Source organism: Raphanus sativus, chromosome 9 (assembly GCF_000801105.2).
Source record: "Raphanus sativus cultivar WK10039 chromosome 9, ASM80110v3, whole genome shotgun sequence".
NCBI lineage: Eukaryota > Viridiplantae > Streptophyta > Magnoliopsida > Brassicales > Brassicaceae > Raphanus > Raphanus sativus.
Genome location: NC_079519.1, coordinates 7,361,352 through 7,384,953, shown reverse-complemented (window position 1 = coordinate 7,384,953; position 23,602 = coordinate 7,361,352). Strand labels below are relative to the sequence as shown.

General features: G+C 29.0%; 2 protein-coding genes across 3 annotated transcripts; both read left to right on the top strand.

Moving 5' to 3' along the window:
• The first annotated feature begins 4,226 nt into the window (after positions 1-4,226).
• Positions 4,227-5,913, top strand: LOC130499532 (uncharacterized). 2 transcript variants are annotated; one of them, XM_056993675.1, is made up of 2 exons: positions 4,227-4,380; positions 4,901-5,913. In XM_056993675.1, exon 2 carries the CDS (start codon positions 4,926-4,928, stop codon positions 5,778-5,780), a length of 855 nt encoding a protein of 284 aa, XP_056849655.1. In that variant the 5' UTR covers positions 4,227-4,380; positions 4,901-4,925; the 3' UTR covers positions 5,781-5,913. The 2 variants fall into 2 exon arrangements, with proteins under 2 accessions (XP_056849655.1, XP_056849656.1); XM_056993676.1 differs by having other exon boundaries at positions 4,288-4,380; positions 4,916-5,913.
• A 15,450-nt stretch (positions 5,914-21,363) lies between these two features.
• On the top strand, positions 21,364-23,090 carry LOC108824292 (transcription factor MYBS3). Its single transcript, XM_018597691.2, has 3 exons — positions 21,364-21,739; positions 22,064-22,263; positions 22,657-23,090. The coding sequence occupies exons 1-3, from the start codon at positions 21,469-21,471 to the stop codon at positions 22,876-22,878; spliced, it is 693 nt and encodes a 230-aa protein (XP_018453193.2). The 5' UTR covers positions 21,364-21,468; the 3' UTR covers positions 22,879-23,090.
• Positions 23,091-23,602: the final 512 nt, after the last annotated feature.

Genomic DNA, 23,602 nt, shown 5'->3' with positions numbered 1-23,602 from the left:
ATTACTTTAACTTGTTAACCAAGTTAACTTCATGATTATCTCCAACAACTCGTTCTTTACATCCTGCAGAAAGCTCGTTGTTTAAAAACAGTTGCGATCTCTTTATCTTCATATGGTCCGCGACACGGGGAAGAGCTACTGATGATCAAGGAGTTGGAATCTATGCCTAAGGCTTCAACTTCTTGTCAGCTTGAAGTTCGACATAGGTAATTTGTTAACGTGTCTTTGAAAATTTGTTTTATTTCTCACATCAAAACTACAATTCGATGTGAATCTAAAGAAGCACTGTTCTTATTACGTGAAGCTGAATTTTTACGTAATTCTGAGTTTATCTTCGTTACAGAAATAAAACATAGGAGTTTCTTTGGTTCTAAGATAATCTAGAGTTTTGTCTTGTTCATGGTCCAAACCTCTACTTAGAAAAAGAGAGACTTATAATTTTGTCTGACCAACAAACAAAAAAAAAGACGAAGAAAATAATGTATTTCATGGTGTATATTGATTTATGGGTTAGAACAGCATTGTGGACCACTTTGGTGAACTTAATGTGATTGGTAATCTTCCCAAACTTGTCGAGGTTCAGGAATCTTTTACCTTTACCAAACTTAATGTGATTGGTAAACTTCCGACCATTCCAAGGTTCATGAATCTTTTACCCTTGTCCACAATCTTTTATCTACTCATGGCTCACAATCTGCTGGGTTTGATCCAGTGATTTACTTTATTGTTCAGTGAAGATTAATCTTTTCTTAATACTATTAAAAGTGTCAATTACATAATCATTTAATCTCTAATTTTAAGATATATAGAGATTAACATATGCAATATGATAAAAAGAAATTAACGGATAATGATTTCAGGATTAAACTCTTTAGGTAACATTCAGATAAAAACCTTGACCACTTGGCCACAATTAATCTCATTATTTTGAGAGTTATTCTTATCTAGTGTGAAAATTTAGATTCATCAACCAATATGATTTCACTATTTTATATTTGGTATTTTTTAAATAAGAAAACAAAAATTATTAAATTATAATATGTTTTATAATAAGAAAAGTAAAAATAATAGTAGTTATAAAAAAAATTAGGATATTTTTAATACTATCAACAAAACATTAAACCTAAACCATAAATCTGAAACCCTAAATCTTTAGGTAAACTCTAAACCTTTGGATAAATCCTAAATTCTTAAAATTTTGTTTAAAATATTTTTCACACTGTCAACAAAACATTAAACCCCTAAACCCTAAATCTTAAATCTTAAATCATTGGGTAAATCCTGAACCCTTGGATAAATCATAAATTCTAAGGGTTATGATTTATTCAAGGGTACATGATTTACCCAAGGGTATATAGTTCTTGATTTAGGGTTTAGTGTTTTGTTGACAATATTAAAAATGTTTTAAAGAAAATTTCAAGAACTTAGGATTTATTCAAAGGTGTAGAGTTTATCTAAGAATTTAGGTTTAGATTTAGTGTTTTACTGATGATATTAAAAAAAAAAAATTTGGAACAACTATTATTTTTATTTATTTTTACTCTTTTTATTGTAAAAATATAATATAATTTTTATAATATTTTATTTTCTTATTTAAAAGATATTAAATATGAAATAGCGAAATCCTATTCGTTGGTGAATCAACCCAAGAAAAACTTACAGGTTTCTAACACCTTTAATGTGGGGTTAGTGAAAACTATTTCAAAAACTTTGGTAAACTTTAAACAAATAATGAATGAAAAGTGGAATATTCTTTTTTGCCGTAAAAATACATTCAAGCCTTTCAAGCCCACTTATCAAATAAACACTAAACAAATAATAGGTCTGGGCACGGATCGGATATTCGGGTTTTTGAAAGTATTATATTTGTGATTTGCTTCGTAGGTCACCGATATATATTTTTTCGATTTGTTTTGCTTCAAAAAATACGGATATTCGGAGAAAATGGATATCCAAAAAAATAAATAGATATTTGTGGATATTTACGAATACTTACGGATATCTCATATGTTTTGGTTAATACAAATAATTTTAAAAATTCGATACAAATTTGTTTTGTAAAATATTTCTTTACATGATCTATAAGATAAAAATTAAAATCAGTGAATCTACATATTTTGTAAATTTTTTAAACTTAGTTAACAATTATAATATCACAAAACATAAAAGATTGTAATTTTCATAATTTTTTTTCTCTTATTTTTATCTAAGTAATAATGTGAATAGAATTTGTCAAATCATATGTTATAATAATAATTATATAATTTTATACATTTAAAATTTTAAATATTATCAAGATATACATGACCCTATATATTTCAGGATCGGATCGGATATCCGCTTCCCAAAATTTCAATATTTATGATTTGTTTCAATTTTAACGGATATTAATTTATAGTATTTGCTTTGTTTCGAAACTTTACGGATATCCGGAATTTTTCGGATTGAATAAAAACGAATAACGAATCAAATCAAATTTAACTGATAAAATGTCTAACCCTAAGAGAAAGTAACATAACTAGGGTTTTATCTCTCCTTCATAACTAACGATCTTGCTTTTTGCCAGCATTATTGCAACCAATCAAAAGTTATTATTTTGCAATTACATTAAAAATATTTAATATAATTCAGTTCTTAGTTTTTTTAAAAAAAAATTGTTTCCTAAATGTTTGCACCATATCTTTCCAAAAAATCTTTCACGTTATTAATTATTTGAAGGTCAATTGGTGACAGTTTGTCCTGTGGAAATGCTGTTAAAGGGTGAGGACCTGGGTTCGAGTCTCACCAACAACCTAATTATGGAGATAGTGAGATCTCATAATAGAGGGGTTGGGGTCGGTGCGCTGCAGCGCTGTGAGCCTGGGGTCCATGGGCAGGTGTTCCACGGGACGGGTTGTCACAAAAAAAGTCGATTTTTTTTTGTGACAACCGTCCCGTGGAACACCTGCCCATGGACCCCAGGCTCACAGCGCTGCAGTTCAATTGGTGACAGCTTGTCCTGTGGGAATGCTGTTAAAGGGTGAGGACCTGGGTTCGAGTCTCACCAACAACCTAATTATGGAGATAGTGAGATCTCATAATAGAGGGGTTGGGGTCGGTACGCTGCAGTGCTGTGAGCCTGGGGTCCATGGGCAGGTGTTCCACGGGACGGGTTGTCACAAAAAATGAAACCTCAAAATAAAATCAAGTTGAAATAACTAATGATTAAATCAATAAAATCATAATACGAGTCTGAATTATCTAAACTCCTTAAAAAGTAGTTTCGTTTAAAATAAAAACTAAATCACATAAACTAAATTTAGTAAAATTATAGAAATTGTTTTAATATATAAGATAAGGAATAAATTATTGGTTTTATTATCAAACGCAAATTCAATAGGACAAATATATTCTAAAAGCAATATATGTGATGATTTGAAATAATTAATTAATTTACAATATGAAAAATATAAAATTATTGCATTAAAAGATATACACAATTAAATATATAAATAACCTTAAAATATATACTAATTATATAAAATAAGTACTCGCACGGTTATGCAGGTCCAGATCTATTGGTATATTAGATGAAATATTTTTATGATTTTGGGCTTTGAAGTCTAGAATGGAAAGAAAAAATTAGTATATGGCTATAAATAGCCATTTCTCTTACATTTTAGATCAACAAATAGCAAGACATATCATCAGAGGAAAATAAACAATTTAAATATTTTACAAAACTTAGAACCAGTAATTTTAAACCTGAACCGGATTGAGGGTCGAACCATGTTAAAATGGTGAACTAGAATTCAGGTTGAGTTGTAAAAAATCGGGTTGTGTTTACCAAAAATCAATTTTGTCAATATTTTCCTTTAAGAAAAAGATTATAATAGGATTTCAAAGAAGCAGGACAATTACAAGTAATTACTTTACACGTGTGCATGTTATTGTGCAAAGAATCACTGTAATTCACAACTATAGATTTCTAAAATAAAAGCTTTGATCTCATATTTGATTTCTACTTGGTTTTGGTCTATATAATTAAAATTTATTTCATAATTATTTCTATGAAAACTTTATTGTATGATTATTTTTTTTTTTAATATGCGTCGAGTTTAACTTAATCAAACTCGGTCAAACCATATTATCCGAAAACGTTTTTGGTTTAGTCACCGATCCTGTTTCAAAACAATTACTTAAATCTCAACAAATCCAAACAACAAAATCTTAACTTATACAGTACAACCTTTCAAAATTCCTTGATATTTATCTACTTCTATTTAAGATATTTTTTCCTTTTCATCACGTTGTGCAAAAGAAAAAAATATTAAACAAAGCAGCTCGCTCCTCGTAATAGTCTGCCGTATGTTTTTTTAGGTCCCAAAAAATTGATACAAGGTATGCCATCGATTTCCCCTTTGTTGTCTTGTTCTCAAATCGTCTTTATTTGATATATGTATATGTATCTATTGACATGATTTGAAATTAGTTCTTTGTAAAGAAAGATAGAACTATCTTTTGATCTTGCTCAAAAAAAAACTATCTTTTGATCTAGTATACATGCATGTGTGTGAAGTTATATGAAGAATTAAGAGATGTAGGTCTCTCATGTTTAATGTTCGTATTTGGTTCTTCTTACCTTTTGAGTTCAGATTTGTGTAGGTCTCTCATGTTTAATGTTCGTATTTGGTTCTTCTTACCTTTTGAGTTCAGATTTGTCAGTGCTCGATTTACGGTGTGGAGAAATTTAGGTTATAAGTTTCTTAGACAAAATTGTTCCTTGATTAATCCCTTTTCTTTTTATTTGGGAAATAATTGGATATTTATTTGCTGAAATCTTGTTTGTTCCTTAGTTTGACTGATGAAAATATATAGGAGTATGATTTTTGACTCAGGCTTACTAATTGCATGTTTTTAGTTTAAAACTTATCAGGGCTTTAATTATGACGACGGCTTTTGTTCCACTGTTTGATGGGAGTCATTACGAATGTTGGAGTTTAAAAATGAAAACGTTTTTGAAGACTATGGATCTATGGGACGTCGTGGAGACAGGAACTCAGCAAGAACCGCTGCGTGAGAGTTCATGGTCATCTAATGAATTCAATGGAGAATATTATACATCATCAGCTGATGGTTACTATTCAGCATATTGGAAACAATATATGGAAGCAAAAGACGTGAACGCACTTTATTTAATCCAAACTGCATTAAGCCATGAGATTCTTCCATGGATAGCTTTTGCTACTTCATCAAAGGAAGCATGGGAAATTTTGTTAGTGAAATCATTAGGTGGTCCTATATTTCAAGCTAGAAAGCTATCTGATCTCAAGAAGGAGTACATGGATATTAAAATGATGGATTCGGAAACGATTCATGAATTCACTGGAAAACTAATGGAGCTTGTGTTTCGTATGAAATCGTGTGGGTGGAAGGTTGAAGATAAAGAATTGGTGAAAAAGATTATATCCTCTTTACCTTCAAAATTTGACAAAGTCTTGGTGGATATTGCGGAAACACTTTCGATTAGTGTCCTTATCGATTGTTTGCTTGTTCACGAATACAATATTATGAGACAGGTTCAAGAGTACTCTTTGGAAGAATCAGTTGCTGAAAGTGTTGATGTGGAAGAAAGTTTTCAAGAAGAAGCTGAAATATTATATTCTTTGAATGAGATCACTCAATGCCAAGTGATATCCATGGAGAGACAAGGAGAAGTGTCGTCGGTGGTGCAGCAGAATCAAAAAATGCTTATGCAGCTGCAAAAACAAATGGTGGCCTTAATGCAACATACACTCTGATTTGTTTGGTTTTGGTTTTGGTTTTTTTTCCTTTTTTTAATGTTTTGGCTTTTTTCTTTTTCTTTTTCTTTTTCTGAAAGTAATAACTATGACATGTGACTATCCAAATTAGTGTGGGTTTTATTCTTATTAAGTTGGATATTGTTTTATCTGTTTTTAGAGGTTGCTTTTTGATATAAATATTCTGCTTACGAACAAAATCTATGACCTTCTTCGCTAAACATAAAATAGCCACAGAATCCGTCTCGTAACCGCAGAATATTTTTACCGCAACTCGACAGGTTTTTTTCTTTACGTAGTGATAGGTCATAGAAATACATCCCCTTGTATGATAGCGTAAGCCATAAATGAAACTACATCAATATGTGGGTAGTCCATATTTATGTGGTTTCCTAGATTACTTACGCTTGTTTAGAATCAAATGCTGGTATAGACCACAAGGGGTCAAAAAAATCTCATATGGACCTATGCTTTTTCTTTTTTCTTTTACATTTAATTTTAAATAGAAATCTAGATAAAATAACTAAAAACCCAAAAGATTTAAACATATTTACTAATCCATGCCATTACTATCCTACCCAGAATTCGACCCAGATCCAGACCCGAAAACCCGACCCAATCTAACCCTAACTCTTCTTCTTCTTCTCCCTTTCTTCTCCATTAACAATTGTTTCACTTTATAACAAAATCGAAAATTTTCTTCAACCATAGACCAATTTTGTCTTTCTTATCCCAAATCGATCAACCCATAGTTATATTTAATCAATTATAACTTACCTAAAATCATATTTCATCTTTTAAATATTAAATTCAAGATAAAGAAGAACGCAGAGTATTACTAATACAACTAGTATAACTCGAATTAGTACAACTAGTACAACTAAGATAAGTATAGCTAGTACGAATAAATTAAGTATAACCAATATAACTGGTAGAAGTAAAACGTATATTTTTTCTTCTTTTTTTTGTCGTCAACAACACAGACTCATATAGACTTTTTTTTAGTGCAACTTTGCAATTAATATGTTTATCTTTTTTTGTTTTCAACATATGAAAATGATAGAAAAGAGTATAATGACATAAAATATTTAGAATGATAAAACTAATACAACTATTCGACATTAGTAAAACTAGTACAACTAATCGACATCATCCCTTGATTCGTCAAGACCACCCACAAAGACATCCCATAGCCACAAAACCTGACTTCAAAAGAGAAGGTTTGGCTCTGAAACCCTATCCACAAAATCTATAAATAGTGTTTGTAAATCTCAGCCAACGCAACTATTATTTCACAACTATTATTCGTTGTGTGGTTAAACTTGTAATATGTTGTGATTAGTTAATTTTCTATAATATTATACTTATTTTATCTTTAAAATATAATATTATCTCTCACACTGTAATATGTTATATTATTTGTACTAATTATAAATTCTACTATGAAATTATTTTTCAATAGTTATTAGTTGTATTAGTTGCACTAGTTGTACTATTTTGTTTAAAAAATGCATGTTCATTTTTTTGCTCTCGAAACCAAAATAATGTGGTTAATCAAGTAAACAAACAGTTAAAGTATAAGGTAGATTATGTAAACTTATGTGATGTGTAATAATTGTAAAAGAAAATTACATAAAAGTATTTAGAATGGTAAAACTAGTACAACTACTCGACATTAGTATTCAACCACAATGTTTAAAATATGATACATGTTTAAAATATGATACACAATACAAAATAAAATAGCATAGTTGTACTAGTATTTGAGTTGTACTGGTTTGTACATAGTTGTACTAGTTTTTGAGTTGTATCGGTTTGTACATAGTTGTACTTTGCCAGTGAAATAAAAAAAACTAGTTGTACCACATAAATTTTAAATTTACCTTAGTTGTACGACTTCTTTATGTATACATGCCTTTGCCCCAATAAAATGAGATGATAATTTTTGTTAAAATACATTTCATGTATATATTCCAAAAATTATGTAGACAAACAAGTTAACAACCGTTAAAAGTATAAGGTAAATCATGCAAACTTATGTGATGGTGTTAGATTTGCAAAAAAAACATGAAAATAATAAATAAACATATCTTAACACTTATCAATTTGGCCATTTAATTATTTTTTCATATGGAATACCTAATGAAATATATAACTTTCAAAAACTGAATAGTTATACTAGTTTTACCAGTATCATAATACTTTTGAGTAAATGAATAGTTGTACTAGTTATAGTTACGATAGTAACATCAAATACCTTTTCAAGGTCCACTCAGTATATCATAATATTTTTTAATTAAAAAATATTTGCATAAACAAATAATGACATAATGATATATATGAATGGTATAACTAGTACAACTACTCGATGTTAGTGTTCAACCACAATGTTTAAAACATGATACACATTTAAAACGTGATACACATTTAAAATAATACTAAATAAAATAAAAATTAGTTGTACCAATTTTCTAGTTATAATGATGATACATAGTTGTACTAGTTTTTTAGTTGTACCAGTTTGTGCATAGTTGTACTTTGGCATTGAAATCTAAAAATATTAGTTGTACCACATAATAAATACAATTACCTTAGTTGTACCACTTCTTTATGCTTACATAACATTGCCCGGTTACAATGAAATCATTAATTTCGTAAAAATACATTCCGTTTATGTTTTCCAAAAAATCACATGGACAAATAAGTTAACAAACCTTAAAAGTATAAGGTAGTTCATACAAATTTATGAATTTGTGTAATATTTTTTTTTTCTTTTTTCTCTAAACCTCAAATGAATTAAGAGAAACTTTTTGAATACATACATATTGAGATATTTGATTGTTTTCTCATTTTGGAATACCAAATATTTTTTTATCAATTTCTGAAATGTCAATGTTGTACCAGTTGTATCAGTAATACTTATCTATTATATAATAAAAATTATATCAATTGTTTATATATCTAGTTTTAGAGGTTTTACCAATATTTTCACATCATAACTTTGTAAAAATATGTTTGATGTTTGTTTACACATCATATATTTGTACCAGTTATACCATATATGATTTAATATATATTTGTATTAGTTGTATCAATTTTTTCACATCATAACTTTGTAAAATTATTTTGAATATTTTATTTTCATAATAATATGAATAATTTAGTTAAGAAACCTTAAACTATAAGGTATATAATATAAAATTAATGGTATAATGTAATAATTTAACAAAATATTGAAAACCCTCCAATAAAATAGATGAAATTTTGTCACCATAAATCAATTAAGATATTTTTATTTATTTTACATATAAAACATGATTTATTAGTCATGTTAGTTTCGTCAATTGTATATTACACATGAATTATATAATTTATATACCAATTATTTCATTTATAATAGCTATATCATTTATTAACATGTTTAGTTATACGAGTTATACTAGTTATATATATCTAAATGAGAGAAGAGAAATTGGAGGGCTGTGATTGGAGATGAGAAAAATGATCCTGCGGTTGAAAAAATGAGAAGTGGGTCCCAGCCGAAAGAGAGAAGGAGAGGATAAAAATCGTGTGGCTTAGATTAAAGGAGAAGTGAGATGATCTAGTGGTTGAAAATACATTTTCATTAAGAATAATATTGTCATTTACACTTACTTGGTCCATGTAGATTTTTTTTGGCTGTGGGAGAATTGTTTTTGACCATTTGGTCTATTTTAGATTTTTGTCCGCTTGTTTATAAACAAATTAGTGTCCTAAAATCCAAGTGTGGAAAGATTACATGAGAAAACGTATGCAATAGAACAGATCTATTGTATTTTTTAAACACAGAACAGATCTACAGTATTTATAGATGTGCTCCAATACAGTGAACTGTGAATATATATAACTGAGTCCAATTATGACAATCAAGTCAAAATAATTCTTATAAAAACTAAGTCTTACTACTTTCATGTATTAGAGACAAACTAAGTTCTTCTTTCGTATATTAGCGACAAAGTCTTCATAAATAATATAAGACTGAGTATTTTGTTCGCACTTACGGGATTAACAATCTTACAAAAAAACTTGTAAATAAATATATCATCAACTCAAAAACTTTAGAACAAATTATTTTCAATTAAATATTATTTTTATACACGATAAATTTGTTTATTTGATAAAATATTTTTAATTACATAAAATAAACTTGAAAACATTCATATACATAAAACTATATACATGGATATATATATATATATATATATATATATATATTTTAAAAATATTATGATGTAAAATATTTTGGATAACATAATATAGATACTTTGTAGATAATAATGTTTATCAAACTAATAAAATCCATTTTAATTTATGGATGATTATATATCTTATTATATAAAACCTGGTTCTTCAAAATTACTAACTAACATGATCATGATAATTGGAAGTTTTATATTTAAGATTATGACATGTGTTAATATCCTATAATTTAAAATATATAATAAAATAATAACAAAAGGATGTTTATAAAAATATAATTATGAATATTATTTATAGTAATTTTACATTTTTAAATCCTAAACAAAAGACAATTGCAAAATTCCTTTTAATATTGTGACATGTGTTAAAAAATATAATGATAAAAAATAAATATACTAATATATAAGATATAAAAACGATTTTTTAAAAAAATACTTTAAGATTTATTTAATAGTAAAAGGGAAAATTTGAAAAATATTTCGTAGTAAATTTTGTAGAAATTCTCCTTTTTAAAATATCGTAACAAAAAATATCTGAAGATAGTTTATTTAATATTAATTTTCTTTTCTAAAATCCTAATGAAGATATAATTGTAAAAGATTATATTGAGTTTGGTCCTTCAAAGTTGCTAATTAATATGATTAAATATATATCGTGAGAATTATAAAATTGATGAAAATTTATGATAAATATATATATTGATAACAATTCTTTTTTTCTGAAATTCTAAAGAGAAGATAACTATAATATGTTATATATAACATATTTTCCTTTTCAATTTTTTTTTACAAAAAATGTAAAAGAGTATTTAATATATTTTTAATTGTAAATAAAAAGACATATATAAAATAAAATGTTTCAACATTATCTTACATAAGTACGTGTATAATGTTGTCAATTACTTGATTGGTGTATTTAACTTTCATTTTTTTACTTTTCATTCAATTTATTATTTTTAGTTATGTTGAGTTAAAATATTTAGGTATAGTATATTATTTAATCCTAAATACAAATTTTATAACTTTTATCTATGCACCATGGGATGACGGCCCTGTTTTTTCAACACTCGTGGCACATAATTAAAAAGGAATTATTGGAGTTAGTAAATGATTTCATTACTTCTGCTGAGCTAGACACAAGGTTAAATATGACAAATATTTGTCTCATCCCAAAGACGGAGAGGCCAACAAGGATGAAAGAATTAAGGCCCATCAGCCTGTGTAATGTAGAATACAAGATTATTTCGAAGGTCTTATGTCAGAGGTTAAAAGCGTGTCTCCCATCACTTATCTCGTAAACTCAGTCCGCTTTTGTGGCCGGAAGACTGATTTCTGACAACATACTTATTGCCCAGGAAATGTTCCATGGTTTGAGAACAAACAAGGCTTGCCAAAACAAGTTCAATGGCTATTAAAACAGACATGAGCAAGGCTTATGATAGAATGGAATGGATTTTTATTCAAGAGGTACTAGCAAAAATGGGATTTGATCAACATTGGATTAAACTTATAATGGAATGCATCTCTTCGGTTCAATACAAAGTATTACTAAATGGTCAGCCGAAAGGACACATTGTACCCCAGAGAGGCCTGCGCCAAGGAAATCTTTTGTCGTCTTATCTATTTATACTGTGTACGGAGGCTTTGATAGCAAACATTAAAAAAGCGGAAAGAGAAAAACAGCTGACATGGATTAAGGTGGCCAGGGCATGCCCATCTATCTCACATCTGCTATTCGCAGATGATAGTCTTTTCTTTTGTAAGGCTCAAAAAGAGGAGTGTCAGACAATTTTCAGAATATTGAAGGAATATGAGGCAGTATCAGGACATCAAATAAACTTTGACAAATCATCAATTCAATTCGGACATAAGATTCAGGAGGCGGACAGACAGGAATTGCGGGATATTCTAGGGATACAAAATCAAGGAGGGATAGGCTTCTATTTGGGCATACCCGAAAACCTAAGTGGCTCAAAAGTTCAGGTTTTTGGGTTTGTTCAAGAGAGGCTAAATAATAGAGTCAACGGATGGACCTTCAGATTTTTCTCAAAGGGAAAGAATTGATCATAAAATCAGTGATCACAGCCTTACCAAATCACATCATGGCCAGCTTTCGTATACACAAAACTGTTATAAAAAGCTTACGAGTACAGTAGCTAAATTTTGGTGGAGTCCAGGGGGATCAACTAGAGGTATGCACTGGTAATCATGGGACAAAGTTTTTATACCCAAGGAAGAGGGAGGCTTGGGTTTCAAAGACTTCATGGATTTTAACACAGCCATGCTCGGAAAGCAATTTTGGAGATTAATAGAGAAACCTCAATCTTTATTCTCCCGGGTTTTCAAAGGTCGATATTTCAGGAACGCATCGCCTTTGGAACCCATTCGATCATACTCGGCATCTTATGGATGGCGAAGTATTGTTTCTACTAGATCTCTGGTTAGCAAAGGACTAATCAAAAGGGTGGGATCAAGATCATCCATCTCTGTATGGAATGATCCTTGGCTCCCATCCACCCGTCCGAGACCAGCAAATAAAATAATCACAATCTTTACCCGGACCTGATGGTAGACTCACTCATCAATGAGAATTCAAGGACATGGAATATTCAAGCACTTCAGAATCTGGTTGATCCTGAGGATGTAGATATTATTCTAAGTATCCCGTTAAGCAGAACTCTATTAATGGATCGGGATGGCTGGCACTTTACAAATAATGGGAGATACACAGTTAAAACGGGTTACCAGATTGAAAGAATGTATCCAGATAAGGAACGAGATTTACCACAGCTAGGCCCATCAATCACATCTTTGAAGGCTTTTTGTTGGAAAATAAAATGCCCACCTAAAATGAGACATTTTTATGGCAAATGTTATCTGGATGTCTAGCGGTAATGAAGAATCTCAATGCAAGAGGGATCAAAGGAGATACTATTTGCACAAGATGTGGAAATCATGAAGAGACAATCAATCATGTATTTTTTGAATGTCCACCAGCCGTACAAGTATGGGCCCTCTCGAGGATCCCATCAAATCCACTGAACTTTCTGTGCGACTCATTATTTGCAAATATGGATTATCTATTCTGGCGGGTTCCCTCAGTAATCGATGATCATCATTTTGCATGGATATTATGGTATATTTGGAAGGCAAGGAATAGTAAAGTTTTTAGTAATTTGAATATTGATCCACAAGATACACTTAAGGTGGCCGAAACTGAATCCCGACTCTGGGCAGAAGCACAAGCTTCTATTATTCAGCTGGCAGCCCCATCTCCTGTATTAGTAGCACCACAAGTCCCAACTAATACAGGTAGATGGTGTTTCTCAGATGGATCATGGAAAGACAAGGAAAAGTTCTCGGGTCAGGGGTGGTACAGTACTCTGCCAGGTTTTGAGGGCTTTATGGGAGCAAGAAACACAAGGGCGAGTCTATCTCCACTGCACGCAGAGATTGAAACTCTCATTTGGTCAATTGAATGTATGAGGAATTTAAGGCAGTATAATGTTACTTTTGCAACGAATTGCTCGCAATTGGTGAAGATGGTTTCGGAACCAGATGAATGGGCAGCCTTTGCAACCTATTTAGAAGACATAAGAAGTCTGAGGAGTAGTTTCAATACTACGGAGATCATTCATGTACCAAGTACGAATAACAAAAAGGCGAACAGTCTAGCACGCAGTGCAAGAAAGCAATCATCTTACGTCATCTACATGGATGCGGATCCCCCTGTTTGGTTATCAGAGTCAATATGAGTTTGTAATGTTGCTGACAAAAAAAAAAATACTCCATGATTATAAAATATAAATATTAACTTGATTATGTGTCAAAACGGATTTTTAATTATAAAATAAATCTCACACAATGTAAGCAAAAAAAATCATAAAGCTATTAATAATATTTATTGTTTTATGTTTTCATATTAAACTAAAACACCAAACAAAACTCGTTACAGCGCAACGGACTCATATCTTGTTAACAAATACAATATAGTTATTTATTAACTATATTAAAAAATTTAAACGCTCTAATTTCTAACATGAGAGTAAACAAATATTTTTCCAGTGATATTATAAATATTTTTGAATTCTTATCCAACCTTTTCAGAAATTATCACAATGATTTATTCTAACTTATGATAAAACTATCATCATCATAATAACATATAACATAATATATATATATATATATATATATATATAATATTACTAATCATCATATTAAGACAGTGTTGGTTTAATATTACTAAACCAAATACAATTTAAACTTATATATATATATATAATATTTTAATATTATTTATATATATATATATATATAAGATAGAGTCAGCTTAATATTAGTAAACCAAATACAATATAAAAATATATTTAATATTTTAATATTACTAAAGTAGATATAATATAAATTTAACTATGATATCATCGTTAGATATTATTAGCTAAATCAGTAAATTACTTATATATATATATAATTATGATATTATGATGTTCTAGTTATAATTTTAAATGATTTTAGGATGATGATAAATTATCAGTTAAATCACTAAAAATATTTATTAAAATTAATAATTGAGCATAAAATATAACTAACCTAAATTATGGAGAGCATAACAAATTAGCAAATTCACTTCATAAATAATAATATAGATAGATATATGCTTGCTCAAAAAAATAAGATATATAAATTAATCTGTTTATCGTCAATTGGTTTTAAGTTGAAAAATCATCTAATTTAATATCATGAATTCTTTAATCTCGGTAAAGTCATCTAGTTATTTGCTGGGCACAAAACAAAAACGATGATTTTAAGTTTTGAGTCTCCATCTTTTCTGGTCTCGTTTAAATCAGACCTCTCCTGATCTGATCAACATGAATAGTATTCCTTCTGTTTCTAAAAAATCACATTTTTTAATAAAATATATTAAAACTTAGCTACAAATGAATAGTTTTCTATAATTTTATATTTTCTATATTTTTAAACAAATAAGACTTCATAAAATGCAATTAATGTTTTTGAACTTCACAATTTTTTATTATTAGTTGACAAATATTGCATTGAAAATATGAAAAATATATATATATATATATATATATATATATATATCTTTTTTTTTTTGATTAACCAGGTGTTGGCTCCTTCGGGACCCACCACCTAGGCCCGGCGCCAGCCTGCGTCTGTACCGGTTATGGCCCTGGACACGCCTCCCCGCCCGAGTTTCGAATCCGCGTTCCCTCAACCAAAGCTTCGGGGTACCACTGGACTAACTCGTCCGGGTAAAATATATTTTTTTGAAACAAAAATTTTCTCAAAAACATAGATCTTTTGGAAACAGAGGGAGTATATGATAAATCATGAATCCACAACCTTGTTTCTATATACTCCAATATTAATATATGACACGCAAATCCAAACTGAAAACTAAATCAGATCCGTTCTGAATTGTTGTAACCTACGAAGACAACTTCTTACTAAGATCAATTTCATTGGACTAGAATTTAAGTAACCGTGTGTTTCAAAAAAAAGAATTTAAGTAACCGTATTATATGCTGGCAGAATAAATCAATATAAATGGCATATGATAAATAATGAATCCCCACTATTGTCCCCATATGAATCAACATTAATATTTGACCAAAGAAAATGAATCAGCGTTCATCTATCTTATTAAAACAGAAACATTCTGTTGGACCTAACATTTATTTTGTAAATTTTTAAATTAAATGCACATTTATACTTTATAGTTAAACCTACATTAAATCACTAATGTTTCTTTCTTTATACTACTATCCATGTTTCCAAACAATATACTTATTTCTTTATACTACTATCAATGTTTCCAAACAATATATTTTTTATACTACTATTAATGTTTCCAAACAATATAATAATTAATCTTATTTATTTTATATCTATCATTTTCTCTTTAAAATTTTATAGAAATGTCATAATTTCATAAATTGCAAAATAATGAACTTTAAAATTTGGATTATAAGATTATAAATTATGAAACTATTACAATTTAAATCCAATTAGATTACATATCGGTCATCCATCAGTTCAATCGGTTAGTCTCAGGTTTTACTGATTTTTTTTAATATGAATATTTTAGAAACCTAAATTGAATTGTCTGATCTCCGGATTAACCGGTATAATCACAATCAGGTTGAATTTAAAAACACTGATTTAAATGCAAAAATATTTTAAATACACACTCTTTAAAAATTACCAAAATATTTGTTAAGTTATTAATGAAATTTTTCATCGTAAAATATTCCGCGCTTCCAAAGTGCGGGTCAAATTCTAGTAGATTATTATATTATCAACATGAACCCCCATCATATCATATAATCATATTATATGTCCGTTGGATAAAATCAACACAATAGATTCGTATAGGATCAATATATGAATCCACATCAAGTATATAAACCATATAGAATCGATGTAGGATATAGCGCTATAATTGATCAGTTAATGTATATGTTTTGTCGGGTATATGTTTTGTTTTAATTTTTTTTGCCTCATATAATATGTTTGTGTGGTTGTATAATCATATTTTCGCGTGATATGAATTTAATAGAATATATAATTTTGTAAGTATATTAAATAGATCAAGTTTCATAAGTATGTATTTGTGTCATATACGTTTGTGAAATTATTTTTAATTGTTATTCATTAAGGGAAAAATATGTGATATTTTTTTGTAGTTTCATATATGACAAAAGTTTTAATTTCCCACATTATATTTCTAAACTTAAATAGGTGTGTTAATAAAATATATAACAAATTATATAACTTTTTCTTTAAAGGACGAATATATTTTTTGTTTTAAATTTTTTTAAGAAAATTAATTTTTATATTTGTGTTTTTATAATTTTTGGTATGTATTAAATATGTCAAGCTGCATAACTATACACTTACGCCATATGCATTTTAAAAATTATATTTTAACATTTTTCTAAAAGTTACAACATATTATATTTTTAATAGTTACATGATCAAGAATATTTGTACCCAAAAAAACCTCATCTAGGATCGACCCGAAAATCAAAATCTTACTCTTTTAGACTTGGTTTATATATTTGAACGCTTCTTAAAGTGTTGTATCTGAAAAATTAATACTAAATTCAACCCGCAGCATAAATCGAACAAATTAAAAAAAGGTTTGAAAATTCTTAGTATATTCTATTAAATATTATATATGTAAATGGGTTAATATCGGTTTCACTAACTTTAATTAAAATCACATTAAATAATTATTTTTTAATCAAATAACATATTTAAAACCCGTTAAAGTGAATGAGTTTATATAAATATTTATTTCTATTAAAAGTCTACTTAAACCCCGATAAACACTACTTTTTACATCATCTGTTTTATTAATTATAATTTAACGTCTGTGTAAAATATTTAACATTTGAATAAATTAATGTCTGTTTGAATAAATCCTAGTTTCTTGGATTGAGATGTAAATTATGTTGTTATAGTGTAAATTCTAATAAATAGATTAGTAGGTTATAGTCAAACCAAAAAAAAGAAACAATTATATATCTGAAAATGAGAAGGAGTAATATAACAATTGACACAAATGTTAAACTATTATTTTTATCATAATAGATAAAACCATCGCATTGCCATTTGGTATGAATTAAAATAAAAATAAAAAATAATAATAGTTTGATATTTCTAACTGTGGCTGAATATATTTGTTTCGGAAGTGGGTTCCTAAAAATTTGGAACTAAAAATGGAGGTTGCAAAAGTTATTTTATTGGAAAAGTTAGTTATGGTTACAATTAACGTTGCAAAAAAAAGAAGTTATACAACTTGCTTTATATTTAAATTAAAAAAATAATTGGACATAACCTTGCATCAATAGGTTATACTGCAGAATTAATAGATTATATATAATTTTTTTCATTCGAAAAATATTTTATTAGTTATTATTTTTATGGTTGTAGTACTTATGTTGTAACTAATATTGTTTCACTGTCTTTGCAATATTATTCAGAAATATTAAAGACTCAATTGAATAGAAAGCCACTTAGTACCAAAGGTAAACAACTTTTTCAGAAAACCATATTAGTTTACCCAATTCGTTAATAGTTTTAATAATTTTAGTTGTTTACATATAAAGTATGGAATTTGGTTGTAGGAGGTTATATCATGACAGAAGTATTAAAGGATTGTTCAGTCCAAGTTATTGTTGTTCAGTTCAGCAACAAAAACAACATCTCAAGATAAGTAACTCTCTTTTATTTCAGAGATTATTATTTTACGAATAAAATGTATGAGATATGATCAAGCGAACATAACTTGAGATTTATGAAGATATTACTAATATGATGAAGCCGATATTAAAATAGAATATATTTGTAGCTGTGAAATTAACTTTTATTCCCTGTTTCTAAGATAGAAAAGAGAGTTTCTAATAGGTTGAGACCGAAAACATATTTCTTTTTTGAAATCCTATTTTATAAACTCAAGTTTCTTCCTTTCGTTGCCCCTACCTGGGTACATTAAATAGATTCAGCCTCACCACAATCTAAAACCTGTCCCAGCACATCTAAAAAAAGGTTTAAATAGGTTACTATTGATAACAGTTATATATATATTAAATAATACATCAAGACTTTTATAATTACCAACTAAGAAACTGTCATTGCATGATCCAGTCAAACCAGTTTGAAAGTCGACCAAACTAAGATACAAATCATAACGCATGTGATTAGATCGAGTAATGGCTGTATTTTGAATAAAAATCTGTTGTATGTATGGTATATTGATCAATAAGATCTTGTTGCAGGAGTCAGATTAATTTTTTTAGATGTTTCTCCATACTCCAACCGGAAGAAACCATTTACTCTCAATGTAAATATTTTGCATGAACTTTATGACCCTTTTACATGTTACAAATAGAAACGAAAATAGTTAGAACAAAATAGCAATTCTATACCGGTAACTAAACGATAATAAGTAAAATATAATTAAGATATATAGGTGGACAATTCCGAAGCCTTACATTCTCATTAGCTAAGATGGTTTCCATGGCTTGTCCTGATAAAGAAGTGTATAGTCTTCAAGTGTGTAGCACCTTCACATTCAGTCAACGCTTCGAATTGTTAATCGCAGTAGTCTTCATATTAGAAGCCATAGAGTTTTTTTTTATGGTAGTGGTTTGTTTAAGAAAGCACTTCGCATACATCTTTATATATACAACTTTATATATACAACAGGAAAAACGTTTGAGGTGTTTAGGGTTCCCAGAATAAAAGCCTAGCATATTCGGAATCATATCTGAACAAAATTTGAAGTTACTAAAATACAGTTATTATTCCTATTATTATGGATCTAGTTTAATCATGATGAGTCAAATTCGCTTACCATATTTTCAAAAATCGTATTATCTATATTTATATAATCCGATATTTTTTTAAATGATCATATGATTGTTGCCAAAGTTATTTATTCAATTAATTATAGTGTAAAGGATAACGAACATGTCTTTTTGTGTGTTTCCATAAATTATGCATAGAAAATCGTCTAGTTTGTACTATTGAATGATATTTAATTGGTGACCATGTTTAGGGATTCTGTTATTATCCATATCAAGCAAATTGAGCAAATGTATATATATATATAAATTATGCATAGAAAATCGTCTAGTTTGTACTATTGAATGATATTTAATTGGTGACCATGTTTAGGGATTCTGTTATTATCCATATCAAGCAAATTGAGCAAATATATATATATTTAAATTTTAAATTTTTAATGTTTAACACAATGTAATCAAAATAATAAAGATTATACAAAAGATGCTATTTTTATATCCAAGTCTTAAATTTTTTAATTAATTTTATTAAATAAAGTCACGTTATATATTAAAAACAGATGATATGTAGTTTATAGTTTTGAAATAAGCCATCAGATAATTGACGGATGTCAACTGAACAGATTGAACAATCAATTGTTAGTGTCGAAGCTTGCACAGAACCGAATTCTGGTATCTGTTAGATTATAGCCAAATTAAATAACCTAATCAAAACCAAGGAAACAAACTAAAATACAAAGTTCGTGTATAAAACACACAAAGGTCACCGATTGTTTTTAGTTGCAGTGGTATACACTTACAAATTACCAAAACCGGTTTTAACCAAACGTTTCAGAATATTTGATATATATTAATTCATGTAGCCAGGATGGGAAAGATATATTTAAATTATAATTAGAGATGGTAAATTATCTAAAGATGTGGAACAACATTACACGGATTTAGGAGATGTTATCTGCATTTTACAAAAGAAAAAAGGCATTAATTAAAATCATAGATTAAAAATAATACAATGGCAGAGAATGGTAAATACTGTTGAAACAGAAAGGCACCTCAAAAAAGGGCCTTCTGTTTTAATAGTATTGATTTCTTCATGATTAATAGAATATTCAAGGATGAATATGAATCCCCGTTAAAGTATTCATACTATATATTTGAAATATGGAATCAACATTAAAAGATGATAATAAGATCACATATGAATCATTGTCCTCCATACTAACTACAAACTCGGCATTCCTAACTTAACAATATATAGAATCTCCATATTGCGGACCAATTCTAAGTTCTAACCATAATATAATAGTAAATGCATGTTGGGTAGTAGTGCTTTGTCGACTAACCATTTGGTAAAATAAAATTATATATATTGATGACTATTCCGTGCAACTAATATATTGGAGAAACATAACCTATAAATATATATTACGTGTCTTTTTAAAATAATTAAAGCCTTTTTGTCGTTTCGAATTTACAAAAAACAAAAAAAAAGAGAGGAAATTATTATAGTTTTATGTATTTTATTTTCCTCATTTTATTAGGTTATCCAACTACCCACCTCCCCAAAACTATTGGAGGATCCAAGTCTTCTCCCTCTCAACCACAAAGCTAAATTTCTTTTGCAGAAAGATATGGACCTTTATGATAGTATATAAATACATATAGATTCCATTCTCACAATAGCTTATTTTGTTCACTCCGTTACTGATAACTTATAGCTATACATCGTTCTTCAAATTACAGATTCTATAAACATAAATACGAAAGTTATATATATATACTAAAGATTACTGTGAAGGATAAATTAAGATTTATTTGGTGGGCACAGATCAATTATACAAGAATCTATCTCTTAGTTCATATTAATGATACTTAATAATACCCCACTGATAAAGACATGTTTCCCCTTTTGATTTTTAGTGTAAGCTCGCCTTCTTATTGGCTAAAAATTATAAAACACCAACTTGGACTACATAATCTAAATTATAAAATCCTCCAATAAATAAACTTGGTCTATCCAATCATATTATCTCTCTATGCTCTCCACCATTTTACATAAACCCTCAAATCGCTCTACATCGACATCATCTCTATTTCTCTCTCTCCTTCATTGCAATGGGCAGAAGATGCTCACACTGTGGAAACGTAGGACATAACTCAAGGACATGTTCTTACAAAACAAGAGTCATTCGGCTCTTTGGTGTTCATGTAGACACTAGAGGCTCTTCTCCGCCGCCACCTCTCCCTCCACCGTCGTCACTTTTAGCCGCCGCAATGAAGAAAAGCTTTAGCATGGATTGCCTGCCAGCATGTTCTACCTCTTCCTCTTCCTTCGCCGGTTATCTCTCCGACGGTCTCACCCATAGAGCACACGACCGCAAAAAGGGTTACAACTTTGACATGTTTTTTACATATTTGTTTGGGGTTTCCATTAGATTATGATTGGTTTTGACATATTTTAAAATTTTAGAATATATCATTATATAAAATTAAACGCTTCTCACAAATATATGACAAGTGACCGTATTATAATCAACTATTCCCCTATGTCAATTAATCGATTAGACTATATTTCAAACTTTGCCGAGAGCATGAAATATATGTGTAAATTTCATTGTGAAGCAAAAAATGATGCATCTACAAGTCTACAACCCGATCTTTAGACTCGGCTTCTTTTAGATAGAATTATGAATATTTTTTTAATGAGTAGGGGTTCCATGGACGGAGGAAGAGCACCGTACATTTTTAATTGGATTAGAAAAGCTTGGAAAAGGAGATTGGAGAGGAATCTCTAGAAACTTTGTCGTCACAAAATCTCCGACACAAGTGGCAAGTCATGCTCAAAAATACTTTCTCCGTCAAGCCACCACACTCCATCACAAGAGACGCCGCACCAGCCTCTTTGATATGGCAAGTTTTAATCTTTTATACATGAAAAAAAATAATTTAACTCATTTCTCAAAAAAAAAAATTAACTCTACGCACGGAACTCTGAAAACAAAACTTCAGAAAAAAAATTTCTTTTAAGCAAATTCCTTAGCGGAAAAAGTCACATCTTAAAAGATTTAAAAGAAAATTTATACTGTTTTAGTAAAAGAAATTCCTATTTATTTTCTTTTCTCAAAAAAAAAAGAATTCCTATTTATTTTAAATATTAAATGTCAACAAATTATAAACAAAAAGTCGATAAGAATTCTTAAGCTTTGTGTAAACAATAATAAGTACACATGAACATATAGCTTCTTGATGAGTTATAAAATTATTTGAGTTATAAAATTGTTTGTCAATTTATATGTTCAACAGGTTTTCGCCAGCAACGTTGAAGAAAATAGCACCATTCCATATAATGATCATATTGGGTCGACCACAGATGTTGTTTGGAAACCAGGATCAGTCAATCCTTGTCTTGGATATCAAGATCCGGAAGTATCCGAGTCGGGTAACTCAGGTGGACTTGATCTTGATCTGAAGCTTGCGTCTCTTCAGGCTTCCGAATCAAATATTAGACCCATCAGCGTTACGTGAAAAAACATATAACACGTTTTAAATCGTTTAATTAGTATAATTATAATGTTCACATATACTATATTAATCTTCGATCCTGTCTAGTTCGATGTTGATCCATCTTAGTTACTCTGAAAATTTGGTTGGTATTATTTGAATATTGTGAGATATTTGCCTTGGATCAACACTTTTTTTATAAACTTAATGACCGTTAAGCTTACTTTTTTCTTAAATGCTAAGTTATTTTTTTGGGATAAAAGCTCTATTCAACAGAAAACAGGACTAGAAAAGAACATGCGACACTACTTTTAATTTTAGGATTTGATCATTTGTGTTAACTATAACTTTCTCGGAAGAATTTAATATTGTTTGGTCCAAAAAGAAATTAATGTTGTAGGCCTTTTGTTTAAGAAAACAATAATAACCGATGGAAATTCCACTAAAGCTCAATCTTTTACATTGAATAATTCAGAATTCAGAATCCACTTCAAAACAAAACCGAGGGTAAATTTCAGAAGCAAAATAATTCAGTTGTTGGGGAAAACAAAATAATACACATTTTAATCATTTCTACATATAGTGCAAGGTGTGTTAATAGTGACACTACTATTGGGAAAAAGAAAAAGTGATTGGAGGACAAAATGTCCACCTTTTGATGTCATCAAGGGAAAATACTACTTTTCTTTTCTTGGTTGAGATTTTGGTTTGGAGATTAGGGAAATGAGCATCAAATTTGAAACAAGAT